General features: G+C 34.4%; 1 protein-coding gene across 2 annotated transcripts in view; it reads left to right on the top strand.

Moving 5' to 3' along the window:
- Window positions 1-18,011, top strand: part of PDS5A (PDS5 cohesin associated factor A) — a 146,815-nt gene that overhangs the window by 45,950 nt on the left and 82,854 nt on the right. For both annotated transcript variants that reach the window (XM_072620540.1, XM_072620539.1), the window contains exons 3-7: window positions 7,078-7,281; window positions 9,304-9,390; window positions 10,407-10,504; window positions 13,606-13,732; window positions 15,728-15,808. In XM_072620540.1, coding sequence (XP_072476641.1) covers window positions 7,078-7,281; window positions 9,304-9,390; window positions 10,407-10,504; window positions 13,606-13,732; window positions 15,728-15,808 — 597 coding nt within the window. The remainder of the gene's footprint in view (window positions 1-7,077; window positions 7,282-9,303; window positions 9,391-10,406; window positions 10,505-13,605; window positions 13,733-15,727; window positions 15,809-18,011) is intronic.

The following is an 18,011-nucleotide window of genomic DNA, read 5'->3' as shown; positions in this document are numbered from 1 at the left end:
TATTGTCTCTATTTTACAAGTGAGAAATCTTTGGGTTAGAGGTCAGCTGACTTGCCCTAGGTCATAGTGCCCGAAGTGGTCTTTGAACCTAGGACTTCCTGATTCAGAAATCCAATACTTTGTCCAGTATCCACCACACTATCACTTTATCAGTCTTATAGCATGTGTTACACTGTTTAGTTCAATGAACATTTATTAAGTGGGAGAGAGCAGTTGGACAAGTGTGGAGTCTGCAAAGTTGGGAGGGGGAACTATGAAATAATGTAGAAAAGTAAGTTAGAACTTACTTTTGGATTGTTGGAGGCTTTGAGTGTCAGGCACTGAAGACTGGTAGGAAAATTACTTTGACAGTGCTCTAATAATGGATGTATTACTTTGGGAGTAGGAGGTAAGATCTAGTTTGGAGGTTGGGAGAGCAGTTGGCTTGCAGTTCTGCTTGTTTAAATGAGGAATAATGAGGACCTGAAATAAGCTTTTTTGCCTTTCTTTGTATCCCCAACATTTAGCACAATTCCTAGCATATAACGGAAGGCATTTAAAAATGGTTGTTGACTTGGTATATTCTAGGGTAAATAAGGAAAAGTAAAGTAGAGTAGGAAGGGAAGGGAAGAGGAAGTAAAGCATGATTCCATGATTTTAAACTTAGCTATTTGGGAAAATGGTGTTGCCATCATTAGGTATGGGCCACACAGGAGGAAGATGTGTTGTTGGTGTTGTCAACTAAGTATTCAGTTGGAGATGTCCAATAGCCTATTAGAAATGGGGGACTTTTCATGATGAAAAGTATTGATTTAGGTGTCATGTCACTGGCATAGAAGTGCTGACAACAGCTGTAGATGTGAAAGGAATGACCAAATGACAAGGTAGAAGGAGAAGAGATTTGAGTATAGCACTTTATGTTTTCATTGTTTTTTTAATTTTTACCTTCATTTCCAGATATATCCCTCCTCATTCCTTTCTTCCTCAGCCATCCCTTGTAACAAAAAATTAAAAAGATGAAAAAACAGTTCACCAAAACAATCTGCATGTCAGTTGATCGGACAGTAAATTCAGTGTTCCATAGCTGTAGTTCCTTGTTTTCTGAATCTGTCATGTTTTTATTTGATTTCTTCTTTACATTTACTCCTTTTCTAACTTTGTTTTTTGTGTATATGCTAAGCTACCTGAGGGTATCACTATGTTATTTTTCATGTTTGGGTCTTCCCAGGCCTCTAGAACAATGATTTGAATTTAATGTCTTTTGAACTCAGTTTATATTTCAATAAACATTTACTGTCTACTACTATTGTGCCAGGCACAATGCTAAGCTCTAGGGATACAAAAAGAGGCAAAGAAGGATGAACACAATTTTTTTTTAAAAAAAAAAGTGACCTTGGGCAAGTCACTTAACCCTGTTTGTCTCAGTTTCCTCATCTATAAAAGGACCTAGAGAAGAAAATGGCAAACCACTCCAGTATCTTTGTCAAGAAAAACCCCAACTGGAATAATGAAGAGTTGATATATTAGGAAATAAAAGTGATGTAAAAGCAACAAATGTGAAGGTTTTTTTAAAGACTGGGGGAATGCTTTTCAACAAAACTAGGAAAAATGAAAAAATAGATAAATTGAATTTGAAGAGTCACATGTGCTTTGTGATCAGGTGCACAATGGACGATTGATATTTAGGGGAGGGATCAGAGCTATAGGGATGTTAGAATAGTTTTAAAACTCCGTTGTTTAGAAATGATAGTTGAAGCTTGAGAGTAGAGAATGTTTCTAATGGAAAAAGTGTGCTGAATCTTAGCAAATACTCATATTTAAAAGGCAGGAGAAAAAGTTGTCTGAGGAGAGAGAGATAATAAGAGAAGTAGGAATTGAGGAAATTAAAGTAGTAGGTTTCAGAAAGGAGAAGAGTAGCCCTACTGCCAAGGTGTCAAGAGAATAAGGCTCTCCGATTTGGTGAAGAGGACACATACCCAAGATGCTTGGAGACCTTAAATGCAGTTTCATTGATCATGATGACTAGAGAAGAAGCTAGAGAAGTGAGGGAGGTCATACTAACAAAGTACAATGTAAGCAATAGAATGCTTGTTTGAGAATTTTCGGCAGTATTGAACCTTAAGACAGTGGAAGAGCTTCACCATTCCAGAAATGGTTCTGCAAAAAACAAGAACAAAAAATAAATCACAATTGTTCGAAAGTATAGGGTGACATCTTTGGTGTTATGCAAACCTTTGAAGTCCTGCTTCATTGTCATTGGGATCTTAGCTGAAAGTGACCTTAAAGAACAGTGCTTGGGGAGTTAGTCAATAAGCATTTCTTAGCCACCATGTAGTTTTGGTGCTCTCAGCTTTGAAATAAATTTTAATTCTGAGAGAAGACCACCTTCATTAATCTTTTTTTAGCCGACCTCTTATATTTCCCATTTATTTTCCCTATAAATTTCTTTGTCATCTTATTAAATTCTATAAATTAATCCCTTGGAATTTGATTGGCATTTTATTAAGTACATGAATTATTTTGGAGAATATTGTCATTTTTATTACTCAGAACTATTTATGAACCACCATTTTTTAGATCTTCCCTTTAATTTGTTGTTATGGTTTCATAGTTATCCAAACATAAGTCATATGTAGGTAGGTCAATCCCCAGATATTTGATAACAGAATTTAGTTTGAAAGAACCCCAAAAGCCATCTCGTCCAAGGAATGTTAGAAAAAAGAATTCCTACTCCATAGTACAACATATAGGACAAGTGGTCATCCAGATTCTGCTTGAAAACTTCCAGTAAAGGGGAATGAATCCACTACCTACTAGGACAACCCTGTTATTGTTCTTTTGAATTACTCTGATTGTTAGGCACTTTTATTGTTGTTGAAAATTTGCTCCTTTTCAACTTCCACCCATTGTGCCTAGTTTCTAATTTCTAGAGCATTTTAATGACTCTTCCATGTGACATCTCTTCAAATACTTAAAGACAGTTATCATGTTTCCCCTGAGATTTTTCTTCCTTAGTCGAAACATCCCCAGTTTCTTCAGATGATTCTTTCCAGCATATCATTGTTCTTCAAGGCCTGATACACATAGCTGAAAACAGAACTTCCATTATAGTGTGACCAAAGCAGAGTACAGGGGAACAATCACCTTCCTATTCCTGGAAATAAATCACTTAATGCAGTCCAAAGTTACATTCTTTATACTATCCTTCAGAGTATCAAATCTTTGTTCTTTGTAATTTATGGCCATAGGGATTATTAGGAACATAGATTTAGAACTAGAAGGGACCTCAGAGGCCATTTAATCTCCTCTCTACCCCCTCACTTTACAAATGAAGAAACTGAGACATCGAAATGTCTTCCTTAGGGTCAAACAGCTCAGAAGTGTCTGAGATAGGACCTCAACTCCAGGTCTTCCTGTCTCCAAGTGTTGTGCTCCATCTATCATGCCATGCTGTTGTCTGTGCTGAGAAGTTAATTTTCATCTGTGGTCATGTGGCCAGAGTGTAATGGGTCTTAATGACTCCAGGGACTTGTATTCTTTAGTCTTAACTTCCTCTCAGATTTGTAGCAAATACATTAAATTATTAGAAGTATTGTAACTTCTGAAAATTAGTTAATACTTATTTTAGGATCATAGGAATGATTTAGGGATGTGTATAGATGCCAGTTAGGTATAGGAAAGAGGAAAGGGAAGTCAATAACCTAAAAAAAGATAATCTTTTATGAGCTTCCATAAACTATACTACTGTGTTAGTGGCTGTAACAGGCAGTTTGGCAAGGTTTACATTCTCTCCCCTTCCTGCATTTATCTTTTAAATGCCCTTTTCCAGTTTGGGATCCTTATCTAGCCATATCTTGAATTCGTTACCCTCTAGTGGCAGAAAGTGGAATTTCTTTCCTATATCATTTTTCTGGCGTGACAGGCTGTTAGGACAGGAAAGAATGGCTCTAAGCTTTACAAATTTTTTAGGAACCAGATGTTCCTGTATCCAAGCAGTCTCACTAGAACTCTGTCTCCTTATAATTAAAGTTCTGCAGCTAAAGTCATCACACTGTTTCGCAGTATCTTGACTGGAAGACTTCCATTGAAATGCCTGTGTCCAAACTGACAAACTGGAATTTTCTTTCCTTTAGAAAGAACAATCAGTTTAGAAGAGAGGTCCCAAGAAGTGCCCAGGGAGGTTAGTGTGACTCAGAGTGGAACTGATTCAAAGAATTGGACTGAGGAACAAGACAGAGGAGGGGATGAGGTCGACAGCATAGAACGCTTAATTAGTTTTGTTTAGCTTTAGATAGTATGGGTACTCTGTCCCAAGTTAATTTAAGGGAATAAGATAGGAGATAAGCAGAAATTATGCAAATAGATTCAAATAGATCTGGGGTCTCATGGATTTGGATATTTACTTAAATGATGCAACTTGAAAACTATCCATGTCAACTTGTTCTGTGGATCTCTTGTCCATATCCTCCTATAAATTGAACACAGTGGGGTCTACCCAACATATATAAAGCCCTTTATTTGAGTTTTCTACTTATTTTCTCTTTCTCTCATACTTTCCCCAGATAACATCTTTTATTCCTGTTCTTTGAAATTCCTTCTTGATTATTTTATAGTCTACTTGTATTCTACATAGCTTTCTGTTGCCCCAAGAGCTCTTTCTTCTTCCCTGTTTCACATCTCCTATCACAGTTCTCACTGTCTCCTTTTCTCTCATCTCTGAAGTGGCCCTTCCTCTTGCTGACCAACCGTTCCAAATTTTCCCTTAATCCTATGCCCTCCTGTGTTTTTTTTTTTTCTAGCTGATTCCCCTTAGTAATATTCTTTCTCACAAGATGAAAGATGAAAGAAAGGATTGATGCGGACAGAAGATACACTACACAAAGAATATATATTTGTTTCCTAGTTGGACCTGATCTGTTCTCAAGAATTTGGGTGTTTTAGTACTCAACTGGGGCTGAAATATGATTTCATTTTTTCTCTGATGGTTCCATAACATAAGGGGAGAATAGGTAAGGCCTTCATATACGGAAGTAGGTTCCACATTGAGACTTCCAAATTCAGTCCTTAGGTACTCAGTGATGAGTAAGAGCTGCAGCATAAAAGATATAACTTCCATGACATTATCGAATAAAGTAGTTTCCAAATCCCATTCAGGAAGATGAGCCAGGGTTAGAACCTCTCTTCTGCCTTGTTGTGACTAGTGGTAAGGAAGAAAAGAAGAGAAGGAGGGCACAGATTTAGATCTTAATGAGTTTAGAGGTCACCTAGTCCAATCTCCTTATTTTACAGGTGAGAAGACTGAGGCCCAAAGAAGGAAAATTACTTGTTCAGGATCACACAGATAATAAGTTATAAAGGCGGTATTCAAACCCATGTTCCAAATTCTTTTCCACTATGTCATTAAAATATTTGCTGTTAGCGGGAGTATTACTGTGACATAGGAGGAAATAAGCAAAACACAGGCTCCTGTTTTGGCTCTAGTTTAGGAAAAATGAATTTTGGTTCAGGAAAACCTCTCAGCTCAGACTCTGAATATGGTTTTACCAAGAAGCCTCTACCTCCCTAGATAAAGGAGTAAGGATACAGAAAAGAGGCAAGAGCTAAGGACCTCACCTACCTTAGTACTTGGTAGTAATGGACTGCTGTGGGAGTTCAACCTTCTTGTGAAGCAAGAAAGGAATATTTTAAACTGAACATATAGGGGCTGTTAATACTCACTCTATTTTTGACAGCTCCACCCCTTTTCCTAACCATGTTATACTTTCAGGTATGCGTCCCTACCATCTTGTATCCTCTATCATTCTCTTGTTATGTTATACTACTACATACTATACTAAGCAATCTTGACTGCCATTTACATCATATTTATATTTTAGTTTCCATATTTTACTCCCCTTTATTCTACCATTTAGATTGTATTTCTTTGATCTTAATGTCTTTGAGGTCTTAAAAAGCCTGTTTTTGAGAAGCAGATACCCCTGGGACATGCCATACTTTAAGCCATTAATAGTTAGCACTTGAATTGTCAATTATACTTTAGAAAGATGAACTAATAGTATGTGTCATTGGATAGGTTTCATTAGGAGGCACCAGGAAAAAAGAAAAGAATTTCATTGTGGAAATGAGAGAGTAACAAAATCAAACTCTACAGTTTTGCTAGCACTGCCTCTGGCTTTGCTGAATAATACCTTTAAAATTTTTTTATTGATACATCACAGTTGTTGTCAGCTATATCCCTCCTGTCCCTTACCTAGTTAGCCATCTCTTCAATGAATCAATAGGTATCAGGTACTGAGAAAAAAAGATTAGGGGGAAAAAAAAGCAGTTCAGCAAAACTAACTTAGAGTGTATCTGACAAGAAAAAGTGCATATGAGCAGTTAAATTTCCTTTGAAAGTGGCCTTTTGCAGTTTGTAGGAGCCGGTATTTTATAGGTTGAAGAATGCTTACTGACTTTTTACAATAAGAGAGAACAATTAAAAATTAAATAAATATTCTTTTCTATAATTAGTTTATTTTCATTAAGGCCTTTTGCCTTCATTAGAAGTTTTGCTTCATGATCCAAAGAACATGGCTTCTTAATGTGCAATGTAAGACTTTTTCTAAATACAAACAATTTATGCACAGATGTAGCAACATAAATATTAGCAACCTCTTGGTTTTGCAGAATGTCAGATTAAATTGGGAGTAGGTATTTAGTTCAGAGGTTTTCCTTCTATAACTGCATATGAAATGAGTTGAAAGAGGACATAGGTTATCAACATAACACCATTAAATCTCTTGGTAATGTTGGATCATATAGACAGTCTACAAATGAATCATCAAGAACTAATGGTTTTATATGATATTTCAAAGAATGGTTTTTAGAAAGTATTTCAGTTCTCTTTGACCAACTTAGAGTAAATTCTTGTTCAGGTTTCAGTAAAAAAAAGAAATTTAAGATTTTAAAAATTGATAACATGCCTTAAGCTGAATAGTAACAGTGTTGAAAATTTTGCATAATAATGGTGCTGGTCATTTTTAATGAAACATTTGTTATTGGTATCTAATAAAGATGATGGCTTTATACATTTTATTTAGACTTTTTCTTTTATATCAGATGGTAGTAAAAACTTTTATGGACATGGATCAGGACTCAGAAGATGAAAAGCAGCAGTATCTCCCTCTAGCCTTGCATCTTGCATCTGAATTCTTCCTCAGGAATCCCAACAAAGATGTACGTCTTCTTGTAGCATGTTGTTTGGCTGATATTTTCCGAATCTATGCTCCAGAGGCACCATATACTTCCCATGACAAACTCAAGGTAAAATAGTTTTTTTAAGAGCTCTTTCTATTTTGTCATTTGTTACCTGTCCTATCCTATAGAATTTATGAATTTCACATTAACCATTTCATCAAATGAAAGTACATGGCTTACATTATCTTTACTAAGAAATATCAAGGCTAATAATTTGTTCATATTAACTTATAATAAAAATACTTTTAAGGGGCAATTTGGGGGTGGTCCCAAAAACTGCTTATTTTGTTTAATATAAACAAAATATACCCAATAAAAAAGTGAATGTGGCAAAGTGTGAAGTGACTATAAAGTAATGAGACTGGCATTAAACAAACAAATCTGTAGACCTCATAGGTTTTTCCTTTCAAGTACTCACTTTGGAAACTTGATCATTTTAATGATGCTGCTTTCTTAATGTTTTTGGGATTCCTTTTTTGGAATTGCTTCCAGAGTCTTTGTTACATTCTTTGTTTTATCCCCTATAGTGGCAAATCTTTGTTCTTTGGTGGGGGGGGCGGAGGGGGAGGAATGGGAGAGTTGAATTTTTTAAAACAGTCCAGGTCATCCAGAACCAAGACTAGTGAATAAGATGGGTGATCAAGCTGGGAAATACTATTGTTCAAGAACTGATGGAATGCATGTTGTGAGCAAGAGCTTTGTTGCGGTGAAGAAGCCAATTATTGGGTCATAGTTCATTCCTTTTGTGTTGCACAGAATTTTTCATGCTTCAGAATTTCTGCATAATGAACCTGTGTTAGACCTTGTGGGATGAATTTTGCATAAACAGACATTGGTGTCAAGGAAACAAATCACCTGTCTCATAATTTTGATATGATGCATCCTTTGAAGGGGGGCTCACAAGTGTACATTTTGAGGACTTACAAGAAAATTTTGGCATTTTACACCATAGACTTTGACATTTGTTTTTTCAGACACACTGGAAACACTGTGTTTCACCCCCAGTCATAGATCCCGTTAAAGTTCTCATTATTTTATCCAGCTTCCTTTCCCTGAAAGAAAAAAACAGATGTCAAGTTTTCTATGTTTCAGTTTGTCACTTAAAATGTATGGTGTGGTCTTTCCAGAAATATTATTGGCATTTAAGTTCTCTTTCAGGGTCAGCCTCTTCATAAATGTAGTGTTAGTTGTGTGAGTGAACAGAACTCTTGATTGTCCACATTTGAATCAGTCTCACGGGTGATGGGTGACTTTCAGGCATTATTGTAGTTGTCGTCTTTACCTTCTTTAAATCTCTCGTACCAGTTATAAACTTTTACTCCTGTCATTACTCAGTCTGTGAAACAAAAATAAACTTCCTTTAACATGTTGAATGTCTCACTTGCAGATTTGTGTAACTTCACTCGAAATTTCTTATTAATTCTTTGATCTAAAATTGGTCCCTCATTTTTATGCTGACATGAAACAGCACACACTTATGTTCTTCACAGCTGCTAGCACAAGACTGACCGCTGACCTTGAAATTACTCCTGCTGCGAGTTGAAGCATGTTGCTACATGTCTCTGCTATGATCATTCCTCCTCTGCTTCCACAAGCTACAGAAGAGAATCACTCTCATTACTTTATAGTTACGTCTCGCATGTACAAGACTAAGTACTGAACATGAATGTATGTACAGGCTGAATAGTGGGGAAAATTCCCACACCTGGCTTCATTCTATAGAAATAGTTTCCTGCCTGGATGGAGGAACGGGATAGTGGGCAGAGAGTAGGGGTGGTATGCTAGGGGAATATTTGTGTATTTGTGTTTTACACTGGAACCATGCTATATGGGTTGTGTTGCTCCCCACCAGTTTGAGAATGCTTAAAGATGTATGGAAATTAATAGCTGCTTTTACTTTTATAATCCCGTTTCTACAGTTTGCAATATTTTTTGTTTTCACTTCTCTGTCCATTTACACAATACCAAACTATTTAGCTAAGAATAAAATTTTTATTTATTTTGTTATAGCCACAACATTAATGATGCAAGAGATAATAATATTATTTTGATTTCTTTGTTGATATATTTTATGTTTTTGTTTTACAGGACATATTTTTATTCATTACACGACAGTTAAAAGGTTTGGAAGATACTAAGAGTCCGCAATTTAATAGATATTTTTACTTATTAGAGGTAAGAACTTTATTAGAAATGGTATCGCTTTTCATATTTGTGTAGTAGGACCAACGAGAAATGAGACCACTCTGAAGCATGAAATGGCTTTCATTTTACATAACATTCACTTTTTTCCCCAGTTTAATATTTATTAAGACCTTAAATTTTTCTCAAATTGATCTCTTATTTTTATATTTTTTTTATTTACTTACCTAACCTTTCCTCCTATTCTACCTGACAAGCTTTCCTTTGTAATGATGAGTGAAAAAGGGAAGGAAAAGAGGAATTTAGGAAAACCAACTAATACATTAGTCACTCAGCAGCCCTTCCTGTGCTCTGGGGCAGCCATACGTGCCATCCACACTCAGAGGCACCCTTTCTGCCATAAGGGAGGTCATTTTCTCAAGCTAAGCCATAATTACACAGCTTTCAATTTTGTCTTTTTGTTCTTTCCATTTACATCATTGCAGTCGTCTGTGTGTATTGTTTTCCCAGTTCTGCTTATGTCACTCTGCAGTAGTTCTTCAAAGTCTTACCATGCTTTCTTAATTATTCTGATTCATCATTTGTTAAAGGATTGTTATATTCCTTTACATTCATGCACTTTATGGTCATGCGCCACAGTTTAAGCCAAGTTAAAGTTAGTTTTACATGTCCTAGTAAAATAAACTATATTCCCTTAGAATTTTTAAGTTTTGAAAATGAAAGTTTTAAAATTCTTAATTTTTTCATTTTTAAAGTAATTTAAGCTGAAAGCTTTGTTTCTTCTCATTAAGCCGATTTGTTTAATAATTGGAAAATAGATGTCTAACCTGTCTTCAATACCTTCTGCTTTTTTTATTTTGTTTTGTTTGGTGAAAGTTAATGTTTGGTTACAGGTCAATCTTTCAAAATACAGTTTGCATGCCTGTTGTGCTTCTATATATAGATTTAAAAAACTTGATTTTCAGTTATTTTAAAAGGAGATGTAATAGTATTGATTTAGTAAAATTATTCTCTGTATTTTTAATTGAATAATTTTGTTGTTGTTTTAGAATTTAGCTTGGGTTAAATCCTATAACATCTGCTTTGAATTGGAAGATTGCAATGAAATTTTTATTCAACTTTTTAGAACTCTCTTCTCAGTGATCAAGTAAGTCGTTATACATTTTATATGTTGCTTTGTTTAGATTTCATTGTCTTTTTATTTTTTTTTTACTTCCACATACCATTTATCATCAAGATTTTTGGAGAGATGTAAAGAATTATGTTTCAGCAAAATATTTAACAGATAGAGGAACCTCAAAAGAAAGCTAATAATGGAAATATATCCTTGGGCTTAATTTGTTTGTGCTTACTCCATACTCAGAACTATACTAATTACTGTGGGAGGCTACAGAAGTAGTTCCTTTTTTGAAAAAGATTACAGTATAATTGTGAAATAATTAGTTTTATTATTATAATTTTATATTTATTATATTATGACTCATATCTTGTGCAGTAGATTCTGGACATTTATGGATTACATTCTAGGTTTTTCTCAGGGTTTCCATGAATTTCACTTGTAAAGAAGAACATATTGGAAGGAAGAGGCAAAGATTTGATGGGAAGATAGTGGAATAAGCTAGAAGAAACTGAGCTTACTTAGTTGAGGACACTTGAATGTAGAGGAGTCTAGTGTTTGGAGTTTTCCAAACCAGTCTAAAGAGAGATGAGAAAAGGATTCTTAGTTGCCCTTTGCCTGTGCTTTAGGTAAAATTGGAAATTAGGCAAACCCTTTTTAATGCCTCTCACCTCCCTTTTTTAAATCTTTCTTCCTTGCTCCCTAATATCCTCATGTAGTCCAGAATTCCTCACTTCAACTCAAAATTATATACTTCTTCCCCAAATTAACCCTCTTTTCTTCCTTTTAGTCAAAATTCCAATTAAATGATTACTTCTGTAGTAAAATATTGACCTGTGTGGAAAACAATAGGTCTCCTTTAACTGATTTGTTGAGCCAAACTTGAAGTAGTTTGACTCCCAATTCTGACTAAAATACTAACAATAGCTTTTTAGCCAGAATACTGTGTACATTCCCCTCCCTAGGTAACCCCCTTAGTTCCTCCACATCCTTCCTAGTATCTTTCTCCTGCCCTCCCTCCCCTCCCCCATTCTGTAAAAGAAGCACACCAAGCTACAGAAATAAGTAAAATATCTGCCACTAAAATCCAGTCAATAAATTCAGATATTTTTGTACTGAATATTAAAATCATCTTCATCTTTTTTATTTGTCAATGAGTTTTCATCTTGCCAACTGTTTTTTTATGCCTTCAAAAGAGAGAGCGTAAATAAGAGATTCACAGACAATTTGAAAAGCTAGTAATAAATTTCAGCTTTTCCTCCTTCAGACCTCCTACTTGTATGACTACAAGTAGAAACTTATATTTCACTGCTTTTTTTCCTTTTCTATACTTCTGACAGCAGTACAAAAGGCAAATGAAGTAATATGGTGAAAATATAGAGGGCAGAAAGACCTGGATAATTCACCAAAACCAGAGTAGTAGGCAGTTTTTTCTTATTTGAGGACATGAATAGAATTGAGCAAATAAGTTGAGGGATCTTCTAAAAAATGACAGAGAAAAAGTACTGCTAATTATCCTGATTGCACTTTTGTGGCAGCTAATAAGATTGAAGGTAGGTGTGACAGCTTTTTTTTTCTATATCTCAAAATTCTGGTCACATTACCATTTGGAGAAGGCAGTGATAATGAGGGGCAGGGGGAAGATGGAAAGAGATATTTGCTGGCATCATGGTCCATTTGGTTTGTGATTTTGAGAGCACTGACAGTTCCGAAACTGAGTAAACAAATTGTGAATTATCTTAGCTAAATGTTCCTTACTCTTCCTAATCCTCCTCTTGTGAGGGAATATTAACTAATGGATAAAAAAATACTTTAGATAGTTCACAAGGTGTTCTTGGCATGTAAGATATCACTTCTATATTCATTTTTCTTAATGCTAAAATTTGGTACCTCAAGTCGCTATCATTTCCTCTACCAAATTCCCTTGAAATCTCTTTCATGACAAGATTTGGTTTTTTTTTTCTTGGAATAATACTCCCCTTCTTGGTCTCAGAAGTAATTAATAAGGAGAAATAAAAATGTTTGAATGTTATTGTTTCTCTTGATTGGAAAGTTCTTTGTCTTAAATTTAAAAAAATCATAGGGGACTTTTTTTTAAAATGCAGAATTGGAGTCAGTAAAATATATGTGTTGATTCAGCCTTTGGTTGGTGCTAGAAATTCTAATGTAGTACATTCACATTACTCCTTTTAGTAGTGTGAGACCTGGCAGTGATTTATGAGTATAAATGACCATTATTTGTGAGACCTTTAAGGTACAGATCTAAGTTGGGGGTGGGAGGATGGAATGACAATGAAAACAGATTACAGTTTTATATAAATACACAGAGACTCTGAGAAGTTATAAGTTGCTCCCAGTTTTATATCTATAATTAAATGAACTGCCTCCACATCTATTGCTTTTCCCATTGTGCTATGTTGTGTCATATTATTTTGATGTCTAGTTTAATTGATAAAGTGCAGGCAAGAAGTTTTTGCTGTGTATGGTAAAACTTTGAATTTCCAGTATTAATACAAGTATTAATGCATTAGTAACTCATTTCTATTTCATATAATGCACTTTTGTGCAGATTTGAATCTGAATAGATCTAATTTTCTGGAAGTTCTCAATATTTCAATTATAGTCATGAAGGAATACAATGGAAGGAATTAGAAAATCAGTTTCCCTTGTCCTGCTTGCTGCCTTACCAATATTTCCTGTCTCCTCACTTTGTGCCAGGGATGAATTAAATAAATATTCTTAGAACTCAGTTCCAGCCTAAACAAAACTGTCCTGTCACTGACTTTATAAATTCTTTGGTTAACTTTTTCATACTTTGGAGCCTACTGGGGCAAGAACAGTTTAAATAAATCCTATTTAATTAAACTCTGCTTTCAACCTGAATATGGATGGGGAAACTAAATTAGAGATCCTTTTTCATAAGTTACTGCTTCTTTGCAGAATAGTAGTCAGTTGGTTGAGAAAGTAAGCAGAGCAGTTGAAATCAGAACAGTTTGGCCTTACTAATGTAAAACAGTGTAGTAAATTGAGAAGTGATAGTATTACCCTTTTACCCTAAGCTTTTACTTAAAGGTTGTATTCTCTGGATTTAAAAGAAAATTTTAATATGATTAATTCTTTGTCCTTTTTAGCAATAGCCACAATAAGAAGGTACAAATGCACATGCTGGACTTGATGAGTTCTATCATCATGGAAGGTGATGGAGTAACCCAAGAATTATTGGATTCTATCCTTATTAACCTCATTCCTGCACATAAGGTCAGCATATTATAAAGATATTAATAATGGAATTTCCCATCTCCCACCCTTCATTTTTCCCTTATCCACCAAAAAAAAAAAAAAGGAAAAGACATCATAGCATTACTCTGTAGCTGCCAGTACTCTAATGATAACTTGTTGTAACTTAATGCCTTATTAATTCCAAAGCAACAGATACTGGGTTTAAATTTTTTTTCAAAGTCAAGAATGCTATCTCTACAGTATACCAACCTTCTTAAAGAAATTTTCATCCAAATTAAAGGGTTAGTTTTCTTTTTTTTCTAGTTAAATTCCAAGATATGGCTGTACAACTTCACATCTTATAGCATACTCTACTGTTGCCTTTTGCTAATATATTTATTTCATGCTCCAGGGTAGTGGAGGGAACAGTAGTATGGTGGGGATGAAAAGACTAACATAGGAACAAGCCATGTCATGGTTCAAAAGTAGGCTAAGTTAGACTTTAGCACCCTTCTATCTCTTTTCCTCTCTCCTCCCCCCGACCCTCCACCCCAATCGGATTTTACACCATCATCCTGGGCCCTTAGGGTGTTGAAAGCTTTGTGGCAGTACTGTATTCAGACCTGCCATCCCTGCAGCTATATTCAGGGATTTAAAAGTCAGCTGGCTACTTTCCTCTCCCAAAGTTTCATTTCCTTTCATTTTTTGTTTTGTTTTGGATTTTGTTAGTTGGACGGAAGCATTTGATTATGTGTTAAGTACTGTACATCTTTTCTTAACTCTCAAAAGCATTAGTATTTTTGTGCTGTGTTTAAAGGCTAGCTCTTAGTTTCTTTTCTTCTACATGTAAGATGACTTTAAATCTAGCTTATGATTTTTGAGCCAGCTCCAGGCAACCTTTATTTGAGGAAGAACAACTTTTCATTTCATTCCCCTGAAGCATTGAGCTAATATGTGTTATTTTGGATAGTCAAGTCTCTAAGCTAGTGATAAGTGCTGAGGAGTATCTGAGCACAGTGGGAAATGGAATGCTTCTCTTGATGTTGTTCTATGCCAAACTAAGAATCTCAGGGAATTATGGAAAGGGATGTATGTCAGAAGAAACCAACTTTGGGATCTTCTCAGAGATACTTTGAGATACAGATTCTCATTTCAAGTATGGATATAGGTTGGTTTTACTCAGTAAGACTTGTTTCAGTGGGTGTAGTCTATTGCTTTGCAGATCATAGATTAGAGAGTTTACAGTTGTCAGTGGAATATACTTTTAAGGGTAATGTAAGACATAGTATCCTAGAGAGCTGGAAGGGACCTTAGAGTTCATATTATACAACCTCGTCATGTTACGGAGGAGGAAACTGAGGACCAAACACATTAAGCGACTTGTTTGACCTGTTTTCACCTGAAACCTAACATTTTAGGAATATTAACTTCATTACACAGTAACAATCTAGCACGGCAGCCATTCAAAAGAAAGAAAGAAGCCCTCTGGGCTTGGAATTGGATTTCAAGAGGGAGAACAGCTGTGTGATTCATTTAGTTCCATAGGGAAAGATAAGACGAGCAATTAATGTAGGCTAAGAATGGAGGAGCAATTGATCTGGCATTGCAAATGTTCAGTAAAAATGAGTGAAATGTTTGTCCATTTGGATAAAAAGTATTTTAGTATTCTAGTTTAGCAGATGTAGGAAATAGGTGCAGTTTAGCACTAGTTCAAATGGTTTGGCTTTCAGCTCAATAAAAGGTTTCTATGTGGATTCAAACTGGACACACGGGTTGGCTCGTCAGATGTGTGCATTCAGGTTCATCTGACCATTTGGATAAAAGGGGAGAGAGCAGGAAGTTCATTGTTTTATCAGAGGCATTTACTTGGTTATGAGTGTGTGTCTGTGCCTGCTAATTGTCATACTTAACCTTCTGGTAGATGAAAGGAGCGCAGTTTTCTCATGGTGATGTTATTTCCGAAGCATAGAAGGTGTTTTCCACTAAATTGTATTCATTTTTTGTGATGTGAATCCTTTTTATTCTTTATTCCAGAACTTAAATAAACAAGCATTTGATCTTGCAAAAGTCTTACTGAAAAGAACAGTCCAGATCATTGAGGCATCCATTGCTAATGTATGTATCTATTTCAACTTTAATGTATAATTTATAAACTTGAACTTTTAGGGTTAGATCCCTTCTGACCGTCTCAAAAATAATTCATACATTTTGCTTTGGTAGAAAAGGTATTTCTTGATAAACAGCCAAGCAAACATTTAACAAAGTAACTTCCTTCAAAAACATCTAGAATGTAATTCATTAGCAGAAATCAGGAATGAATTCTTTAACTTTATTACAATTGTACTCACATTAACATGAACCAATATATTTGACTAGTTTTTTGTTGCCTCTCTATATGGACTTTTATTTACATTGTTTCTGTCATTATACGTATTATTATTTTGACTCACCTTCATCCTGCATGACTTTGCGTATCTTCTATGTTTTTGTGAAATTATCATATTTAGGTTCCTTATTCAATAATATTCCATTGCATTCATATACCATGATTTCTTCAGCTGTCCCCCAGTCAATAGGCAAGTAATTTGTGTCCAATTTATTTATAATAAGACTACTTATTAAATTTGTCTACTCATTGCTCTTTTAGATGTCAACCTCCTTGATATGAACAGTTTGGCAACTCCTTCTATATGATTCAAAATTGTTTTCCAGAATAGTTGAACCTGTCTTCCAACAATGAGTTTTCCCATCTTTTAGCATATTATCTGGCTTGATAGATATGAAGTGATACCTTAGGATTGTTCTAATTTTTACTTGTTGGTTATTTGGAACAACTTTAGCAGGTTATTTATAATTAATAATTTTTTTAAAAATGTTCAAATTCTTTGAATATTGCCTTGGAAAGCTACTTGATCTTATTATTCTTTTCTAGTTCTCTGTATATTAATGTTAGAATTTGATCTGAATCATTTAATGCAAAAGTTTTTGCACATAGATTATATTCTTTTTAATCCTATCACATTGATCTGATGTGTATAAAAGCCTTCTAATTTATATAATAGAGATTGTTATTTTTTTGTTTATTGAATCACATTTCATGTTCTCTGCTCTTCAGATAAAGATTGCTCAATAAAGCTCTTCATATTTTCTCCTTTTATGAAACAATAAAAAGTTATTTTTTACTTATGTGATTATAATTACTTTTTTTCTTTGATTCAAGGCCCTCAAGAGAAAAAATTTTCCACTCTTGTATTATATAAATAAAATTTTAACATTTTTAAGTTTTTTAACTAATTCACTTTCACAAAATGATTATAGTATTTCTAATAAAATTCAGTGTAATGAGTTTCTTGAGATTGAAGTTATACTAAAGTATAATAACTTTTCAAAGATAAATGCAATTATGTTGGATATTTGTGTTTTCTTGTTTATATGTTACTGTCTCAGTCATTTAAGTTGAAGATAATCTCCATAATGTTATTTCACATTAAAAGTCTACTAACAAGAATTGAAAAAAAGTCAGTTTTTTATAAGGAATTTCAAGAATTTTACAAATTACTCCTTCACATAGAATTTTGTCCAGATAACTAGACATATGTCGCCAGAAATCACATTCATACCAGGGACAAGTTTTACACTTCCTTTTAACTTTCTTTCAAGATAAAACATAGATAATATCCCACCTCTTTTTTAGTGGATTAGAAAATGAAAAGTACTTATAGCCAAAGTACTATATATTTACTGTTACCTTCATTACCTTTGACTTTTTCTAGCTACTGGATCTTTAGTGTGGGATGTTGTGGAGTAGTGAAACAAAAACTAATTCTTTGGAAGCCTTAAAAGGCTAATGTTCTAAATCTGGATGTTTGAGATAGAGATGAGAATTCATAGGAGAACAAAAAAAAGTGTAAAAATCTTAGCTTTCCTTTTTTTGTATTTAAATGCAAATAGGTTATTCCAAGGACAGAGCAGGAATAAGATTATAGTGATTTATTATATTTAATTTGGTAATAAGATCAACAAAAGATTTCTTCTGCTTCAGTAGCCTTATGAAAACCTTCTTTTTAATGATGATAGATAGCTTTGTGTAATGAGTATTGAATATTTGGTCAAAATGACCTTTTATTTGTGCAAAAATTCAGATCCTGACACTGATGCTTAATATGTGACCATGTGCAAATCACTACATCTCTATAAAACTCAGGTAACTCTCGATAACTTATCTGTAAAGGAGGGAATTCTTAATCATTTATCTTAATATCTTAATCATTTGTCCTTGCTATCCTGATGTTTTTTTCCATGTTGTGATTGAATTTTA

Source organism: Notamacropus eugenii, chromosome 6 (genome assembly GCF_028372415.1).
Source record: "Notamacropus eugenii isolate mMacEug1 chromosome 6, mMacEug1.pri_v2, whole genome shotgun sequence".
Lineage (NCBI taxonomy): Eukaryota > Metazoa > Chordata > Mammalia > Diprotodontia > Macropodidae > Notamacropus > Notamacropus eugenii.
The sequence above is the reverse complement of the archived record's forward strand: the minus strand, read 5'-3'. Positions and strand labels throughout refer to the sequence as shown.